General features: G+C 41.9%; 2 protein-coding genes across 2 annotated transcripts; both read left to right on the forward strand.

Moving 5' to 3' along the window:
* The first annotated feature begins 706 nt into the window (after positions 1–706).
* On the forward strand, positions 707–4,619 carry pfn1 (profilin 1). Its single transcript, XM_084922947.1, has 4 exons — positions 707–813; positions 936–1,074; positions 3,890–4,082; positions 4,179–4,619. Exons 2-4 carry the CDS (start codon positions 937–939, stop codon positions 4,274–4,276), a joined length of 429 nt encoding a protein of 142 aa, XP_084779073.1. The 5' UTR covers positions 707–813; position 936; the 3' UTR covers positions 4,277–4,619.
* Positions 4,620–8,758: 4,139 nt separating this feature from the next.
* eno3 (enolase 3, (beta, muscle)) lies at positions 8,759–18,019 on the forward strand. Its single transcript, XM_084922948.1, has 14 exons — positions 8,759–8,891; positions 12,184–12,273; positions 12,354–12,449; positions 12,533–12,591; positions 12,694–12,763; positions 14,134–14,267; positions 14,553–14,669; positions 14,754–14,859; positions 15,094–15,291; positions 16,325–16,401; positions 16,638–16,762; positions 16,841–16,949; positions 17,619–17,677; positions 17,765–18,019. Exons 2-14 carry the CDS (start codon positions 12,189–12,191, stop codon positions 17,832–17,834), a joined length of 1,305 nt encoding a protein of 434 aa, XP_084779074.1. The 5' UTR covers positions 8,759–8,891; positions 12,184–12,188; the 3' UTR covers positions 17,835–18,019.
* Positions 18,020–18,244: the final 225 nt, after the last annotated feature.

An 18,244-nucleotide genomic window follows, 5' to 3' on the forward strand; every position in this document is an offset into this window, starting at 1 on the left:
GTACAATTATTGACACAGCAGCCATATTATTGTTTTGATAATTGCATAAAAAATGTTAAAACGGCTCCAACAGCATATACACAGTCCAGAGGTCCAGTTCAGGGAGTCCAGTTAGCAGAGATGGAGTTACAATCTAGCATCTATACCTACCTGTCCGTCAAAGAGGCAACACCCTAATGTAACTTTAAGTATTAATACAATTTCAATATGTTACATATTAACCTCCCTAATATGTGCTTTTAAAAACAAGACTATAATACAAAGTTGAATAAAAAGCAGAGGACCGATAATAGAGCCGTGTGGAACTCCACAACCTGTCAGAAAACTACATCAAATCAGGCTGTAAATGGGTTTATATCTGCTGTAAAGTTGGACGGTATAACGTGAGTCTATGCTGACTGACTCACTGCTTCAAGTGGATGTTAGAGGAACTGCACGTGCCTTTTTCAGCACTGGAGGTTAATGTTTGGTTAACAGTTCAATTTAATAATGCAGGTCTCTCCACAGAGAGGCCGACTGACCGATTACAGCTCAGCGGGTTACAGGACTGATGTTTTAAAGGTTTAAATGAGTGGATGTTTGTGTGCTGATCAAATCACTTCCTTGCTTTTTTTTTTACTTCCCAGGTGAGTGACAGAGAGTGACAGAGAGACAGAGAGGGGAGGGGTCGGGCGACTCTCTCAGTGACAGTGAGAGAGGAAGCTGCCAGCAGGCTGGGAGTGGTTGGGTGTATAAAAGACAACTCTTCTTCCTTCTTTCTGCATTCGACTGCTCTCTCCCCTCTTCCTCACACCCAAGACTCTACCTGCACAGGTAAGCTAGCGAGCTGTCCCACCTCTCTCTCTCTCTCTCTCTCTTTCACACATAGCAAAAGGTAATGTTGATTTGGTGCTTGTGAATCCAGGTTATTGATCAGTGTGTGTGTTATTGATCAGGATGTCGTGGCAAGGTTATATTGATAACTTGAAGACGCCCGACCAGAGCGGGATGTGCCCGGTGTCAGAGGCAGCCATCTGTGGAATCACATCTGGGCAGGAGAGCGTTTGGGCCAGCTCACCCGGCATCCAAGTCACGGTACACACACACAAACACACACACTGTTCCTCTTCCTGCCTCTACAAACTGCTAAATATATGTAAAAAAAATGTCCACTTCCTCCTTTAAAGCTTCTGCCAAGAGTTTTCAAACAACCTCACACTCAAAAACTTGCTCAGACTGGTGACATCAACCTGCACAAACTGCCACTCCTTTGGCTCATTTTCTGTTGCTATGAGAAAATTTCTTGGAAATAGCTTCTTATTTTGCATGTCCGTGTCTTCTTCTTGAGCTTTGGGTGTGTTCAGTTTGTTGCCTGTCTAGCTCACTTCCCGCTCTCAGTGCTGTGTTCAGGTGCTGCAGGAAAACACGTGTGCCATACAGGTTTTTTAAAAAAAGTCAGAAATTTAAAGCTTGGCTTCAAAGGGGAAACTCACTGAGCAACAAGATGACAATTCTCAGCTCACTGGCTGCTTCCCTTAGCTTTTAATTTTTAAAAATACAAAGAGAAATGGGTTTTTTTTTATGTTTTTTTGTTTTTTTTTTAGTTTTGATCCGAGTTCAGGTGTAGAAACAACATTTCAGGAGTTCAGGAGATGTGTTTAAACTTCCTCGTTTTAACTTTTGCCAGAAAGCACAAACATGCTACAGTACATGTAGTTTTCTGGAAATGGTGTTAATTATAACTGGAAATAAAACACGTGTCATTCAAGGTTTTAGGTTTTATTTAATTTCCATAAAATAATCTTTCAGTGTGACAAAAAACGTTTCACCTGAGGTGCTCGTTTTTCTACACATTTTGGAAAATGGAAATGGAAAAAGATGAATGCTAATGTCTCAGAGCAGGCTGCGTAACGGTTGTGAGTTTCCGGTAGTTTCCGGGTGTTTGTGCTGTGCATTTGCTTTAACTACCTTATAAGGAGACAATGTCGAAAAACAGCGAATACAGGAAGACGAGACGATCACTTCTTGTTTCTGAGACACACACACACACACACACACACACTGAGGTAAGGAGTGGAGTGTTGCACAATGTCTCAAACACACACACATGGACACACACGCCTGCAGGATTTGTCTTTTTTACAGTTTGTAAACTTTAAATTATAAAATTAAAGAAGTTCGTTCCTGCTTTTAAAAACACTCTGTGTACATTTGCGTGGGTTTGTTACACTCACTAGTGGGCTCCTCTCTGATTGGCTGATGTTTTTTGGGAAGTGGTTTTGCCTGTGCAGGCAGCAGCGTGTGCATTTTGGTGTGTGTGTGTTCATGTCTTGACTTGTCGTCCTCACATTCTTTCCTCCTCGATCCTCCTGCAGCTCACTTCACTTCTCAGAAAAGTCTCCACAAAAACAGAGCGATGGTTAAATCTCACGTGTGAGCTCAGAAACCTGCAGAGCAAAAGCTGACAGAAAGCAGGAAGTGTGAATTCAGTTACACGTGAGGCTGAACCCCGAGCACGTCTGACTTTAAATCTATCAAAAACAGTTGGCGGTGATCAGCTTTGAATCAGACGCTGTTCTGTGTGGATGTGTGCAGGTTTGTTAGTTAAAGAAGGCCTCAGAAAGAGGAAGTCATGCTGAATCTAAGCATGTCAGGTTCATATGTGTAAATGGAGATCTAACGCAGACTGCATTTAAAGCTACAATGCATGTACTTCCTGGTGAGTTTGAAGGCACTTGAGGCCTCCTTCCTCTCTGAGCCTCACTCACAAAACATGTTTTCTGAGAAATGAAGTGCAGTGAAAACTTTTCCTTCTGAGAAGAAACACTTCAAAAGGTCAAATCTGTCCACGTACATGATGATGTGAAACTAGCTGTCATCACAGTTCATGTGATTCAGCTCTGCTGCTTCAGAGCAAAGTGCAGTGACAGTTTCTTTAACAGCAGCGATCACTTTTTATTTCTGCAAGTCAACACTTCAACTTCTTCAACCGCATCTCAACTTTCAACAAATACATTTGATTAATAATTTCATTTCAATAATAAAACCAGACTGAAATCCCCAGAAATCCAATGCAGTCCCATAACAGTGTATATTATTATATACTATGATAATAATCTTTTATTTTTAATATAAAAAACATAAAGTAAAGCTTTTGTTTTTATTAGAATTATTGATTATACTGTATTTTTTTATTTTTCTGATTTAAAATAATCTAATTAGCAGTATTAATGATGCAGTTAATAGGTAACTGACTTATAAAACAAGGGATTATTTAATAGATAAATCAATACCTGAAGCTGTAAATATGATGCAGTCCTAAAACCAGATTAGATCATTTTTAATAAGTTAAAAGAATATATATATATATATATCTCACAGATGCATAATAATGAAAAAATGACTTTATTTGTGATAAATGCATTAAATGAAAACATTTCTGTGACCTCAGAGCTGGTAAAAACACTCTGATTAGTGGATGGTGTCTGAACTAGGCCAGTGCGTCAGCTGTGTCAGTGTGACACACTAACAAAGCTCAGACAAACCAGTAAAACCAGTATCAACGGGCGGCGCAACAAAGTTATTATTTGTTCCGATTCCAGCTGGAAACACACAAACCAGTGAGCCAGAATGGCGTTTTTCTCTCTCTCACTTCCTACTCTGCATGCTCACAATGATCACAACACATTAAATCATGTTTCAATTACTTTAGCTTCCTATTCCGACGCTTGTTTATGATCCTCCGCACACTGCGGCTGCTTTTTTATTGTGAGATTTAAATAAACTCAGGCTGTAAAAGGAGAAGAGCCCATGCTGGTCATGGTGGGTACTTCAAGGTGGCTGGGAATTTGGAGGACTCAGTTAAATAGATCCACTAATCTCTATCTCTCGCTCTGTTTCCCTTTTTTAGGTCGATGAGATCAAGAAGCTGGGTGCTAACGACCGGTCGAGCTTCACTCAGAATGGCGTTCACATCGGTGGAGTAAGGTGCCGGCTGATCCGAGACCAGATGGACGTTGACCCAGTCTTTACTCTGGACCTGAAGACCTCAGCAGACGCCGAAGGAAACACATTCAGCGTATGTGTCGGAAAGGCAAAAACAGGTAAGATGTTCCCGTTGACTCAGCACATTTTTATCCTTTGAATTCACTCCAAATCTCTGAGGCTGACACGCTCCTGCTTCCTGTCTGTCTCTACAGCGATAGTCATAGCCAAGGGCACGAAAGACGCCTCTGGTGGTCAGCTATCCAGCAAGGTGTTCAAAATCGTTGAGTACCTGAGGAAGGCTGGTTATTAGGACAAGACAGCCACCTTCACCACATGAGATGGATGCCACCTCCCGCCTCCCTTCCCCTACCCTCCTCCCTGTGTTTCTATATCTCAGCTTCTTTAGTTTTTTTTTTTTTTAAGTCATTTTCAATCTTCAGGTGTGTTTCCTGCTATAGAGATGAATCAGAGTGTTTTTTCTGGTCTAAGTTACCGTGTGGTAGCTTTTAACCTGAGAGTACACCTCATGTTTAACGCAGGAACATAGTGTTACCATTATTTTTCTACAGTGGCGATTGACCAGTGTCCAATCAGAGCTCTGTGAAAACTCATTGCACACCTGAATGAAATAAAAACAAACATGGTTATACTTACATTGTGAGGGTGTCTTTATATGTGTGTGTGTGTGTGTGTGTGTGTGTGTGTGTGTGTGTGTGTGTGTGTGCGCTTCGAATGTTTTCTACAAACACCTCTTCTTCGGGGGCTGATTTATTGTGCGACACACAGCTAAAAAATAAGACAGTCTAGTGCACTCATATACACGCATCACACCTAATATTTGATTAAATATGCCACAACAAGTTGTAGTATTAGTATTACGCACAACTCCTTGTGAGAGCTTATGTAGCGTTTAAACAATACACACACGTTTGTCTTTCTTCATAAGTGGGGACCCATATTGACTTATCAAGTCCCCCAATCTAAACCTGAATCTCAAAGCCATGTTTGTGTGTTCAAAGAGTGCTCTGAAGGAAAAAAGGCCAACTTTTCCATAAAATGCAAAAATTCCTCTTCATACATAAATGTCATCACATGCTGAATGTCCTCATTATTCTGGTTTAAAACCTGCACAGGTTCATGCACACATCCAAATTGCTTTTTGTACACATTAACATACTGGCTTGTCAAGTCCAAAACTAATTGACTCCAAAACCAGATATGAGCCCTCACACCTCCCGCCTCCCTTCCCTTCACACTCTACTATGAAGCAGAAAAGGCTTTTGTGGCTTTATAAAAAAGGATGAAAAAATGCCCTCCACCTCAAAACCAGGCCAGACTGAATTTGTTTGTTTTCCCTGTGCTTGTTTGGGGGAACTACAGCTTCACCCCACAGTCCAAAAACACGTGTGTTGGGTTAACTGTGGGTGTGAACGTGACAATGACTGAAAAGAATTCTCATAATGTAGAAACATTCGCATTATTTTGGAGTCAAGCTAAAAATGGCTCTCACAATGAAAACTGTACAAGCCCAGACACGTGTCATCCTACACATGTGTGGGCACATGTTAACCTAGAGGCTTATCATGGCTCTTTAGTCTTTCAAAGGCATGAGGACTCTCTGAAATATCCCTATAATGTAAAAATGTGCTCTTATTTTGATTTAAAAGTCACATGGTAAAAATATACCAAGCATAGCCGCCCACAAATGACTTCTTCTCAGAGCCCCTCTTCTTGAACTCACCCTTTAAATTAGGTCCCATATGCACAAAGATCCTTATAGTTGTCACAGAAACCTCGTTAGCCTAAAACATATCAGCACAGACAGCTTAAAAGTAATTTAGAGGAAAACTAAGCAGAAGGGGAATAAAAGTCTTACCTCAGTGAAGTGGTGTGGCTGACTTAAGAGCTTTGTATGATGCACTCTTTCAAAGAAAATTTTATTTTAAGGCAGCTGAGAATATCATCTAATTGAAGAAATGGGAAAATATACCTTAGGTTATAAAATGTTAGAAAACACAGACCAAACACAGACCTATGTGTGCGGCAGGCACACTAGTAATGAATGTGCTTTATAGGGAGAGATCGGCTGACCTCTGACCTGTAGACAAGAGCTGAAATGCTAAAAACTGCAGTTCCTGTAATGTCCACTCGGGCCTCCAACAGTAATTCAGTCCCCATGATCTCCCAAGTTAAAACGTCCAAACGTAGAACTGAAGTAAACATGTTTGTACAAGATGCCCAAAAAGGCTGAGCTCTACTTTTAATAAGTCTATTCAGATATCTGTGCCTGTGTGGTGCACTCATTCAGTCCATGGACGCGACTTTATAACCCTGCAAGATGGCATAAGGTCATAACTTAGCACTCCAAACTCTCATCCGAACATGGCCACGCCTGACTCTAAAAAGATCAACATGGCACCAGCCAAAAACTCTTACAAACACTCTGCTGTTCACCTTTTAGTTGGAGACCTTTGTAAACATGGGTCCCCACAGGTGTATAAAAACAAACATGTGCGTATGTGGTTAAAAGGCAACATAAATGATTACTGCTAAGAGTAGTAAAACTAAAAGTAGTGTTATTGAAATATAAAATTGTGAACTTCTAGTGCAACATGTGACTTTGTTGCTATAGTACTGCAGCCCACTCGTACTGCTGCAGAACTACAGTTACATGTCACGGTGAAGTTAAGTGACAAACTTCCACTTTACTGACACAGACAGTAAGATCAAATGCAGCGCTGCAGGAGAACTTACACTATGTGTCATATACAGAGTGTGCCCCTCCCCCACCACTCCAGTAAAGTGCAGTTATATTTAGTAAAGGCACTGGGGACGCTGGACAGGCCGCCGTGTATCCACTCGGTGTGTGTGAAGTACAGTTAAAGGTGAGCGTAAAGGGTAAGGTGTGTGTGTGTGCTGGGGTTACTGCCCTTTGCAGTGAATGCTGAGCTGGTCTCACATTTCCCCTTTAGATGAACTTTAACCTTCTCTGTGAGCGTTAGGGACCATCACTCTTGTTCACCCCACAGCATAACAGTCATTCAGCACACTGAGAGTAAAACTGGGCCCCACAAAAAGACTAATTTGTGCCTTTTTTCACCGCATTATGGTAGAAATTTAAATTTTTGTTTCCTTTGTGGCTTTTGTTTAAGAGGAAAGTCCTCTGTGAATGTTCATGTCACACCAGTTCGCACTAATGATGAACAAAATCGTTTTATTTAATCAGTCTGCTGGATTTCAACAGTTGGGCTGTATTTTGAAACCTTTCTGAACTCGTACCTGTGTTCAGTGATCAGCTGCTGCAGCTGCCCGTGTCGCCATGCACCTGTGAGTCAAAGAGGCCACGCCTGTAAAAATGCAAACTTTAAGCTTTAATGCAATTTAAATATGCAGATACAGTCGTTAAACCTCACCAGTCTAATCTTGTGTACCTGAAATGACTGCAGGTTTCTGCTGCTGTCAACCAAAGAGACAAGTTTTCTAATCACAGATGGGACTGAAACACTAAAGCAGTAAACCACTGAGGTGTAAACACCTTTAACATCTTTGCATTTAAGCACAATTAAATCAGGTACACACAAAAAAGACACATAAAAAAAGCAGAAATCAAATCTGAAAAAAGGGAATTTAAGAGGTTTCAGGGTTTTTTTTATTATGTGTATTTTTTAATGAAAGTCAGAATAAGAAAAACCTCTTTGCCCTTTAAAGATGAGGGACATAAAACAGAGTTAAACTGGGTAACTTTTACTTAAAAGTAATCGGTCTAAACAGTTGGAGTGCCCTCTAAGACGAAATAAACGCCTCTTTTTATTTAGCCTCCACATGCTCAGCACACTGACGGCTTCCTCAGAGTAAAGGCCGTCCTCTCTGTCATTAGGGATTTAGTTTCTTTAGGTTTTCCTCTGAATATATATTAAACCTTAACAAACTGCTTATTTGACAAATTAACATGTGATGTTTTCCCTCAGATGAGCCCGAGCTCTGGGGTTCGTCTGGCTGTGAGCGCCACAGTGATTTTAAAGTTTTAGATTAGATCATGCACACAGAGCCACATTTGTTTAACGATTCTTGTGTTTGAAAGCATTAAATTAACCAGTGATGATAGCACTCGAGTGTTCAAGTCGCAGCACTTCCTGGATTCAAATCGTCTCTGCAGATATAAAATCAAAGAGCGGTTCCTTTTAAAGCAGCACAGCCGGTCCTGATTATTATTTATTATTACTGTTAAAGAGGTGGTTTTATACATTTCTTACATTATTTTCAGACTTTTCCATTTCATTTTCATTATTATTATGTATGTATTTTGTTATTTACCTGAGCTCTCCTGCCTTTGCTTTGTGGTGTTGCAGGCTGTGTTTAATGTTTTGGCTGCAGTAACACGGGCACTTAATGACTTTTGGGTTAAATAAAGATTATATCACACTGTTGGTCCAGTGCATCCCCTGCAGTCTTTAAGCTCTTATTTCAGAGCAACTGACGGACAGAAACATTCATTGTACCCGAGTTTAAAGACTTCCTGGATTGTGTTACGCTGCTGGTGATTTTCCTTTTGACTCTTTGGGAAGCACTAGAAATGTGTGTTCAGGAAGAGACCGGAAGTATTTACATATCTGAGCATGTTACACTAGGACTGCAGTCCTCATAGGAACTTACACAGCTTCAGATTAAGGCTCTTATAATTATGTTTTGAGACGGCAAACAGCAGTGAGGATCTGATGATTAACTACAGCAGGGAGGTTTTTCTGTTTGCCTCCGTCCTGTCACATGCACACACTCCCTCCTTCCTCCTCCTCCTCCTTCTGCTGCAGCTGCAGGGAGAGGCTATAAAAGCCCTGCTGGGGGACAGACAGACACTTTCCACGTCAGTCGGACAGTCAGACAGACGGACAGACGACCCCCTCTTCTTGCTCACTGCCTCTGAACAGGTAAGCTGGGACGGCAGACAGCTGAGGGCTCTGCTTGGAGATTTTTTTAAGTAACTTCCTGTTTGTTTCCGGTTCAGACTGCTTCTGGTTTGGTGGCATGCGTTTTAGACTTTTACTCTGAAAGTTCAGTTTGTAGAACTTCTCCTGAGGTGCTAACTTAAATAAGTTCCTGTTCTGGAGACTCGTTTTGTTCCTGTTTGTGGCAGGAGGGGGAACAAAGTTTGAAAGGTTTGACTTTGGGTGGGCTGAAGGTCACAGAGCTGACAGACAGACGTGAGAGGCTCAAAGTCCGTGGACGGACGGACACCCTCCATGTGCTCGCAGGGAGCTTTAAATGTGACTCTTTAGCATTTAAAAGTCCTCCTGAGCTCAGATCTGCACACATTTAAGCAGGTTATATAAACTCCAAGCAACACTTCCTGAATCTGACTTTTCACCTTAAAGGAAAAGGTTTTATTACATTTTGAAAAGACTTCTGTTCTGTTGACTTTCTACTTGTTGAGTGACTTTGATTCATCTGTAGTGTAACGCTCGTCTTTCTGTGTGATAACTCTTACACTTGGAGACATTTTATTGTGTTATTGGTTCATTTCTTGTTTGTTTAGCAGGCTGAAACAAAGTGTCCCTAAACCTGCCCCGCTGCTAAGGCTCATTCAGCCAATAAAAGATGTTTTCATTCGTCCCACATGGTCTAGCAGCAGACTTCACTCAAAGCTAATGATCACAGGTGGTTTAAACGTGACCTGCTGGGTGTCTAAATGGCCACTCTGCACCTTAAAATGAGGCGTAGCCTCCCCTCAGGGGTGTGGTTTAAGGGGGGCTGGGGGGGGGGCACTAATCCTTCAAAATGGTGTTTCTGTATCAAAGCAGTCATGTGTGGACTAGTCTGTCCCCCTGAATGCATCACTGTAAATATAACTAATGTGAGCACTCAGGGACTTAAAGCTATTGTGCTAATTATCGCTGTGAACCATGTTAAAGTGAAGCCCCCTCCCCATCGTCCTTCAGTGGTCTGATGTTTGTGAGATGAAAACATATTACATACTGGTGAACCAGTTTGTATGTTAAAACTCATGCTTCTCCACAGCTGACCAACAGTGAGCAGAAGCAGCTCACAGACCCGTGGTGCCACATGCTTGATCTCATGTGTGAGCTGTTCTGTTACTCACTAGACTTGAATGTATTCACAGCCAACACCAGAAAGCATGTTGGCCACTTGCTGGGCCTGCATGTAGTAAAAACCAATGAAGTTTCCTTTCTCATCATTTTATTTCTAACCATAAACTGATAAACACACTTATGCTTGAGTGACTTAAACTCCACTTACAGAACTGTTAAATGGGTTTGTCCAAGCCTGCTCACTCTTCTTCTGAGCCGGTCAAAACCTGTGAGTGAACCTGTCAGGGGTCAAACTGGGGTTGGTGAGGAGAGAGTCCATAAAGGAATAAGAAATCCTTACAAAGATGGACTCTAATAATATGATTGGCTTTGCATTGTGAGAGTCAGTTATAGCCTCTTTATGCTGTTAAGGCCAAAAGCTGCAGAGGTGAGTGTCTTGGGTTTGACGGCTGAAAGTCCTGATGAACAAAGCTACCTAAAAACTGTTTTTAGTGGTCAGCGTTATTGTGACTGCCTTTTAAAGGAACGTGAGAAGACTGTGTGAAATGAGTAGTTGGTGTGCATTTAAGTGTCCTCAGTCAGCTTTAATTCGCTCAGTTTTCAGCACACCCAGCATGAACAGGCCTCGTTTCATCTGCCTGAGACGTTTAACGGTAGACTCATGATAACAAAACGGGGTTTTAACAGATTTCCCCTAAAAGTTTAAAGACTTCAGTGACTCATCTGTTTGGACTTGACATGGGATCAAAACAACATCTAGGTGCTCAGATGTACCCAACCTGTGTACAGGAAAAACACTAATACTTCGAAGTATTAGTGACTTAAGAATTTGGTTGGAGCTGCTGTGGCTCGTATTTAACCGACTTTGTCAGACTGCTGCTGTTATAGTCCATTTATTCATTCTGAAAGAGGCTGGCTGACCCACACTCATCTGCAGCCAACTCTAAGCAGGTGTACAGTGTTTGTAAAAGCCATCAGGGGTTTGGAGTGTACTGTAAGAGCTCAGCTGTTCAAATGGCATCTGCCCAAACACACACTTAACACACAGCAGATGTGACGGACATTCTGAACCTGCTCACACAGTTGGACCAGAACACTTTTACTACAGTGTGCACAGAATCAGAAGAGCTTACTGTATGAGACCTAGTGTTAAGAGATATATTCTGAAACACTTCTTCAGCAGAGAATCACAGAGGAGAAACACACAGATTTTCTTGCTAGCAAGGGCAGCCTCCAGAACTCACACACACAGAGTGAGGTGTGTGTGTGTGTGTGTGTGTGTGTGTGTGTGTGTGTGTGTCTTGCTGGTCTGGAAGTCCAGCAGTTCATCTAAACAAAAGGCACTTAGCCTAAAACAGATATAGCTACGTTTATCCTACCATAAAACAATAAGACAAGGTACGCCCTCTCCCATGCTCCTAGGATGTGGGGGTGAATGCCAGAAGAATGTACCGTTGTTACAGGCCTCCTAGGAGGAGACATTCTTTCAATATGCCACCAACTATATACTTCTGAACACTAATGATTACATGCAGTATTCTACCATATGCAAACTTATATCATTAAAAGATTATACTGACTACTAAATACAATTTTCCACTGACACCTAGCAACCAGATAAAGCCCAGTCCTTCAGCTGTGAGGTGAAGTGGGTCATGCACAGTGGAGGCTAATATCAGCTCAGTCACAAATGCCTCTTCAAAGGTCACAAGCATTAATAAGAGTCTGTGTAACTCAAGAACAGCAGGGAGGAAGTCATGACCTCTGCAGAAAGGTCAGGGAAAAAGTCAAAGGTTCCCACACGGCTGGTGTTGGTATAAATAACCCAGCCAGACTATGATACCCCCCCCTCGTGCCTGCAGAATGGTCTGTCCCGCTCTTCTGTTGAGCCGTGTAGCTGTCAGTCAGGAGTGCAGGGTTGTGATTGGTTGTGTGGGTGGAGTCTGATAAGAAAGGTCATAATGGCATTAAACAGGATTTCTGCAGCAGGTCTCTCACTCAATCTGACCTCTTCACATGGATTGTTTTTTTTTGTTGTTTTTTATTTATTTATTTTTTAGTCACATGTCAAAATTCAGATTAAACAAATGTTTGTTGACCCAGTGCAGATGACACTTTTATAAAAGATTTTCTTTGTATTTGAACTAATCACCTGGTTCTCTTCCCCCTTCAGTCAGGATGTCTATCACCAAGATCCACGCTCGTGAGATTCTGGACTCCAGGGGAAACCCCACAGTGGAGGTGGACCTGTGGACAGCCAAAGGTGAGCAGCTGTCACTTTGACCATGACGCACTTCCTGTTTGCAGCGAGTTCAGTAACCTGACGGTCAAACTTCATCTCAGGTCTGTTCAGGGCTGCTGTTCCCAGCGGCGCTTCAACTGGAGTCCATGAGGCTCTGGAGCTTCGTGACGGAGACAAGAGCCGCTACCTGGGCAAAGGTGGGAGGAGTCAAGTGTGTGGGGCTGGGGATAGCATTAATGCTACTTTTAGCGTAGCTGCTAACACCTGTGTTTCCCTGCAGGTACCGTTAAGGCTGTGGAGCATGTCAACAAGGAGATTGCCCCCAAGCTGATTGAGAAGGTATCCGTTAAGTTGGATCGCTGATGTTAGCTTGATGCTAATACAGTTTAACTACTGCAGGGATTCACTGCAGGCTAATGGTACTTCATCCCATCTTTACAGAAATTCAGCGTTGTCGAGCAGGAGAAGATCGACAAGTTCATGCTGGAGTTGGATGGCACTGAAAACAAATGTAAGGACTTAGAAATTCGCCTCATAAAAGTAGTTGAATTTAAGATTTGTTTCTTTTATGTGAAAACATGGAAGGGTGGCGATGTAAAATGGCAAATTCTTTTAAAACCAGTCCAAACAATATTAGGTTATAAGAACTGGGTAAACAAAATATTCAACAGGAAAAGAACTGCTGAAGTGAATTGTAGAAAAAGAATGAAAACAAAGCTGGAAGCATTGCATTCTTTGGCATTTATACAGGTATACTGGTGCACCCGTCTATATAGCCTGAAATAAATGTGCCATCTAACAGATTTCTTAATATTTCATTAAGATTTCTCATCCTCTGACATTGTAACTGATTCAGGTGAACACCTGGTATGGACTCTCTGAGGATCACCATTTGTTAAGAGATATACTCTAAAACACTTCTTCAGTAGAGACTCAGAGAAGAGAAACACACAGAACTTCTTGCTAGCAAGGGCAGCCTCCAGAACTGAGACTCGCACTGAGGACTGCCCTGGTCTTTATTTATATGCTTCAGTGAGCGTTTGTTCCTTACATTGGAGTGTGCGTGTGTGCGTGCGTGTGGCCCCATAAATGACTTCCCTACACCTGCTGGTCTCGAAGTCCAGCAGTTCATCAAACCAAAAGCACTTAGACTAGAACTGATATAGCTACGTTTATCCTACCATAAAACAATAAGACAAGGTACGCCCTCTCCCATGCTCCTAGGATGTGGGGGTGAACGCCAGAACACCCTGGAATGTTACAGACCTCCTAGGATGAGACATTCTTTCAATATGCCACCAACTATATACTTCTAAACACAAATGATTACATGCAGTATTCTACCATATGCAAACTTATATCATTAAAAGATTATACTGACTACTAAGTACAATTTTCCATTGACACCATTTCATGTTAACTCGCTGGGCATGAGGAAATTAAGAAATTCCACTGCACTTAAAGTTGTGTCTGCCAAGTTTTTGTACTGAAGGATGGGACTTTAATAAATGACTGTATTAACTTCAACCTGAGTCCATGGACTCCGACAATCTGTTTAACCTTTCTAGTGGCAGGTTAAAATCAGCTCTTCACTAGCAAGAAGAATATTTTAATCCACAATTATATTTGAGAAACCCTCAAATCGTGTAAAGGAAAGTCAATTGACATCCTTTGAGTCATGGTTTAACACTCTTCATGCTTCATTCATATACTGAATGTATTCAGATGTTATATTTATACTTAACTTTTGGGGGAAACTCAGATGAGTTCAAACAACTTGGAGGATTTCTTGACCCTCTTTACCTGGTAGTTTGGCCCTACTGTGCAACTTTATGCAGATTGTTTTGAAGCAAGGATGCATGTCTGATTCTTTGTTTGCAGCCAAGTTTGGTGCCAATGCCATCCTGGGTGTGTCGCTGGCTGTCTGTAAAGCTGGAGCAGCAGAGAAAGGAGTTCCCCTCTACCGCCACATTGCTGACCTTGCTGGACACAAAGATGTCATCCTACCTGTGCCTGTGAGTGGGAGGGGCTTGTGCTTAAGTGAAGTGGAAAACTGGCTTTAAAGACCAAAACTTCTTGACTCAACTTGATTTTACTTATATATATATATTTTTTTTATTTAGTTTGCTATTAACATGCAAGTCTGTGAAATTTCTAGTGAGCCTCTGGACAATTTTTATTGTGCACCAGATTTTTATTTTCAATTCAGTGGTTTCATTTAAGCTCCAGAGGTCTTTTGTAACTTATGTTTGGGTAGTTTGCATATGGATGGTATTTTTAGAATCTTTTTCTTTCTGCAGGCCTTTAATGTGATTAATGGTGGTAGCCATGCTGGAAACAAACTGGCCATGCAGGAGTTCATGATCCTGCCAGTTGGCGCCTCCAACTTCCACGAGGCCATGAGGATTGGAGCTGAGGTTCACTTAAACCCTGCCCTCTTGCAATGTTTCTGCTATGAACGGTAAAACCGATGTCTAACTGTTTAAATACTTTGTTTTCAGGTCTACCACAACCTGAAGAATGTCATCAAAGCTAAATATGGAAAAGATGCCACCAACGTGGGAGATGAGGGAGGCTTCGCTCCAAACATCCTGGAGAATAATGAGGGTGAGAGCTGCACGTGACCACGCAGTGACATTATGTAGTTTATCTTGGGACTGATGTGACTGCTGATGCAATAGAATTTAAAGCAGACTTGTGTGTATTGCTGCTTCAGTTAGCCAGACAGTTAAATTAACCAGTGGTTGAGCTGATTACTAGAAAACTAATAATACACATTTGACACAACTCAAGATTTAAGTTATTATAACTTCTAACAATGAGAGTTTTTTGTGTTCACAGCTCTGGAGCTGTTGAAGACTGCCATCGAGAAGGCCGGTTACCCCGACAAGATCATCATTGGCATGGACGTGGCCGCCTCAGAGTTCTTCCGCAATGGAAAGTACGACCTGGACTTCAAGTCCCCCGATGACCCCTCTAGACACATTTCTGGTGAAAAGCTGGGTGACCTCTACCGCAGCTTTATCAAGAACTACCCTGGTAAGATTGACTAGAACTGCTGCTATGACCACTGAATGACTTCAGAACATACAGTGATGCTCTGTTCGCATCCTGAATGTAGACAAGATGTATTCAAATGTGTTTAGCCATGACCTATGAGAAACTGCAGTGAATTTGGACAACTAAACCAATGTTGCACTGATGAGTCAAATTGATCTTGAGATTTGACTTTGATTTATGGTCTTCAAATGTCTTTCAAAAACCTAGGAAACACAACGAATTCTGTAGCTACACTTTGCTTTGAGTCTGTGGTTTAACTGAGTGTCTTTGGAAGGGAATATATTGGTCTCTTAAAGCATTTAAGGGCGATCGTGGCTCAAGAGTTGGGAGTTCACCTTGTAATCGGAAGGTTGCTGGTTCGAGCCCCGGCTTGGGCAGTCTCGGTCGTTGTGTCCTTGGGCAAGACACTTCACCCGTTGCCTACTGGTGGTGGTCAGAGGGCCCGGTGGCGCCAGTGTCCGGCAGCCTCGCCTCTGTCAGTGCGCCCCAGGGTGGCTGTGGCTACAATGTAGCTGCCATCACCAGTGTGTGAATGGGTGGATGACTGGATATGTAAAGCGCTTTGGGGTCCTTAGGGACAAGTAAAGCGCTATATAAATACAGGCCATTTACCATTTAAATTTCAAACAAGGCTGCCAAGTATGAAACTCAAATTCCTTTTTGAATACTTGGATCAGAAGTATTCAAAATGTTTAGTTGGTTTATGTCACTTGAGCTCTTGAGGGAGTGAAATAAGCCTTTTGAGTTCAGGAAGTGGTCAGGCTGCCTTCTTGTTCATTGCAGGAAAGCTCTTAAATCTCTCTAGAGGGGTTCTAAATTTCTTTTTTTCCATTTAAAAATGTGTGATGTTCAACTGATGAAATTAATTTGGAGAACCACAAAGATTTGTGCAGTGTGCACATTTCCAATTGAATTCATGTAACTGTTAAGCACCGTAGCATCATTGAGCCTGTTGGGTGTCTGTGGCATTTCTACTGTGGAAACTTTCTCCTCAGTGTCTCTCTTTCTCCAGTCCAGTCCATTGAGGACCCATTTGACCAGGATGACTGGGAGCAGTGGGCTAAATTCACTTCTTCTGTAGACATCCAGGTGAGGTGCACAGACAGGCATGCAGACATGTGACACAACCTCACGGTCATTCGATTTCTTTTTTTCTTTCTTTTTTTTTTCTCTTTTCCACAATGATTGGCATCCCTAGACGTTTGTTAGCCTTCTGGAATCTCAAGTATACAAGCTGGTTCTTCCTGGAAGAACGCAAGGAAAACCTTCAGTAACGGGAATATAGTGTTACTATAGTAACACATCGGTTTTTCTGCTCTAATCAGATTGTAGGCGATGACTTGACTGTCACCAACCCAAAGAGGATCCAGCAGGCAGTGGACAAGAAGGCCTGCAACTGTCTGCTGCTTAAAGTCAACCAGATTGGCTCGGTCACGGAGTCCATCCAGGCGTAAGACACCAATCGGAGTTGTTTTAGTCCACATTAACATTTTCTGCGTAAAGTTAATTAAATGTATCTGCCTGTCAGATGTAAGCTGGCTCAGAGCAGCGGCTGGGGTGTGATGGTTAGCCATCGCTCCGGAGAGACTGAAGACACCTTCATCGCTGACCTGGTGGTTGGACTTTGCACTGGACAGGTATTTAAACTTCATCAGACAGTCTCAGTGAGATTAATCTGTTCACAAAGAATAATTGAATGTCTGCAAGTTTTTGTTCTTTAAAAACAAAAAATGCTGAGATTATAAACTATTCCCCTTAAAGTCATTTGAAAAAGCCAGACTGCTCACACATGGCTGGTCAATAACTAGACTACAACTGAAAAGGAAAGTTTCAAGACGGTCCTCTCTTAAACAGATTCTACACAATAGATAATCTGTTCAGAGCTCTTTAAATATCTACTGCTTCATGTATTTGAGCTTAAATGAAAGATTTAAGGTCATTTTGAACCAAAATTGTAAGAAAATCACTTGAATCTTAACTGCTGGGTGTGTGCAAAATGCCTTGATAATCAAGGACTGATATAAACACTGATTATCTACAGAGGTCTGACTCAAAATGAAAATTAAAGTGCATCAGTACTTATAAGACCCAAAGTTTTGAGTTCTGTGGGAAAATCACTGGTCAGTTGCAGGCAGAAGAATAAATGTGACTTGTGCCTCTTTAAATAAGTGGTTACATAAAAGCAGTGCAACCACTATTAAACTGTCTGGTCCTATTTCTGATTAAATCTGCTGGGTAGGAAACTGGGTCACTACAGGGAACAAACCACAACTTCAGTGCTAACCTCATTCTACTGTTTCTTTCAGATTAAAACCGGTGCCCCCTGCAGGTCAGAACGTCTGGCCAAATACAACCAGCTGATGAGGTAAGAACTTGATGATTTTTGTCATTCTCAGGCTAGTAGACGTTGAAGAAAAACAAAGCACAGCTAATCATGACCTCTGACTTGCAGGATTGAGGAGGAGCTTGGAGACAAGGCCAAGTTCGCTGGCAAAGACTTCCGCCACCCAAAGATCAACTAAAGCACCATGCTGCCTTCCTGTCGCTGTGGCAACTGACTGACACCTGATGACCCCAGAAGGCTCTTACCCCTTTCCACTGGGGGTGAGGGGTTAGAGGTCATAGTGGGCTTGACTGTCTTTCTAGATGTAATTCCATTAATGATGTTTTCTATACAAAAGACAAACATTAAAGAGTGAAAAGGAAACATTTCTGAGTTTAATTTATTAAAGCTGCTTTATAGTCTTTTTACATTCAAACTCCTTAAAGAGCTGAGCTCTTCAATGCATCATGCATGTACAGATCCTCACCAGCAATGGTGAACAAAACTCATTCAGAACAGGCTTCTGCTTGACGTGAACAACTCATCGTTTCCTAATAAGAAAGACTGATATTCTGAAGTTTTCCTTCAGCTTTCCACCTCAAAATCCTC

This window comes from Perissodus microlepis, chromosome 3, assembly GCF_051167445.1.
Source record: "Perissodus microlepis isolate ML-2025 ecotype Zambia chromosome 3, ASM5116744v1, whole genome shotgun sequence".
Taxonomy (NCBI): Eukaryota; Metazoa; Chordata; class Actinopteri; order Cichliformes; family Cichlidae; genus Perissodus; species Perissodus microlepis.

Excerpts from the sequence above, each read along its gene's own strand:
- pfn1 (XM_084922947.1), top strand. The coding sequence starts at position 937 with ATGTCGTGGCAAGGTTATATTGATAACTTGAAGACGCCCGACCAGAGC. Across the intron at positions 1,075-3,889 it reads CACCCGGCATCCAAGTCACG|GTCGATGAGATCAAGAAGCT; the intron begins GTACACACACAC and ends TCCCTTTTTTAG. Across the intron at positions 4,083-4,178 it reads TGTCGGAAAGGCAAAAACAG|CGATAGTCATAGCCAAGGGC; the intron begins GTAAGATGTTCC and ends CTGTCTCTACAG.
- eno3 (XM_084922948.1), top strand. The coding sequence starts at position 12,189 with ATGTCTATCACCAAGATCCACGCTCGTGAGATTCTGGACTCCAGGGGA. Across the intron at positions 16,950-17,618 it reads TTGGACTTTGCACTGGACAG|ATTAAAACCGGTGCCCCCTG; the intron begins GTATTTAAACTT and ends TGTTTCTTTCAG. Across the intron at positions 17,678-17,764 it reads AAATACAACCAGCTGATGAG|GATTGAGGAGGAGCTTGGAG; the intron begins GTAAGAACTTGA and ends TCTGACTTGCAG.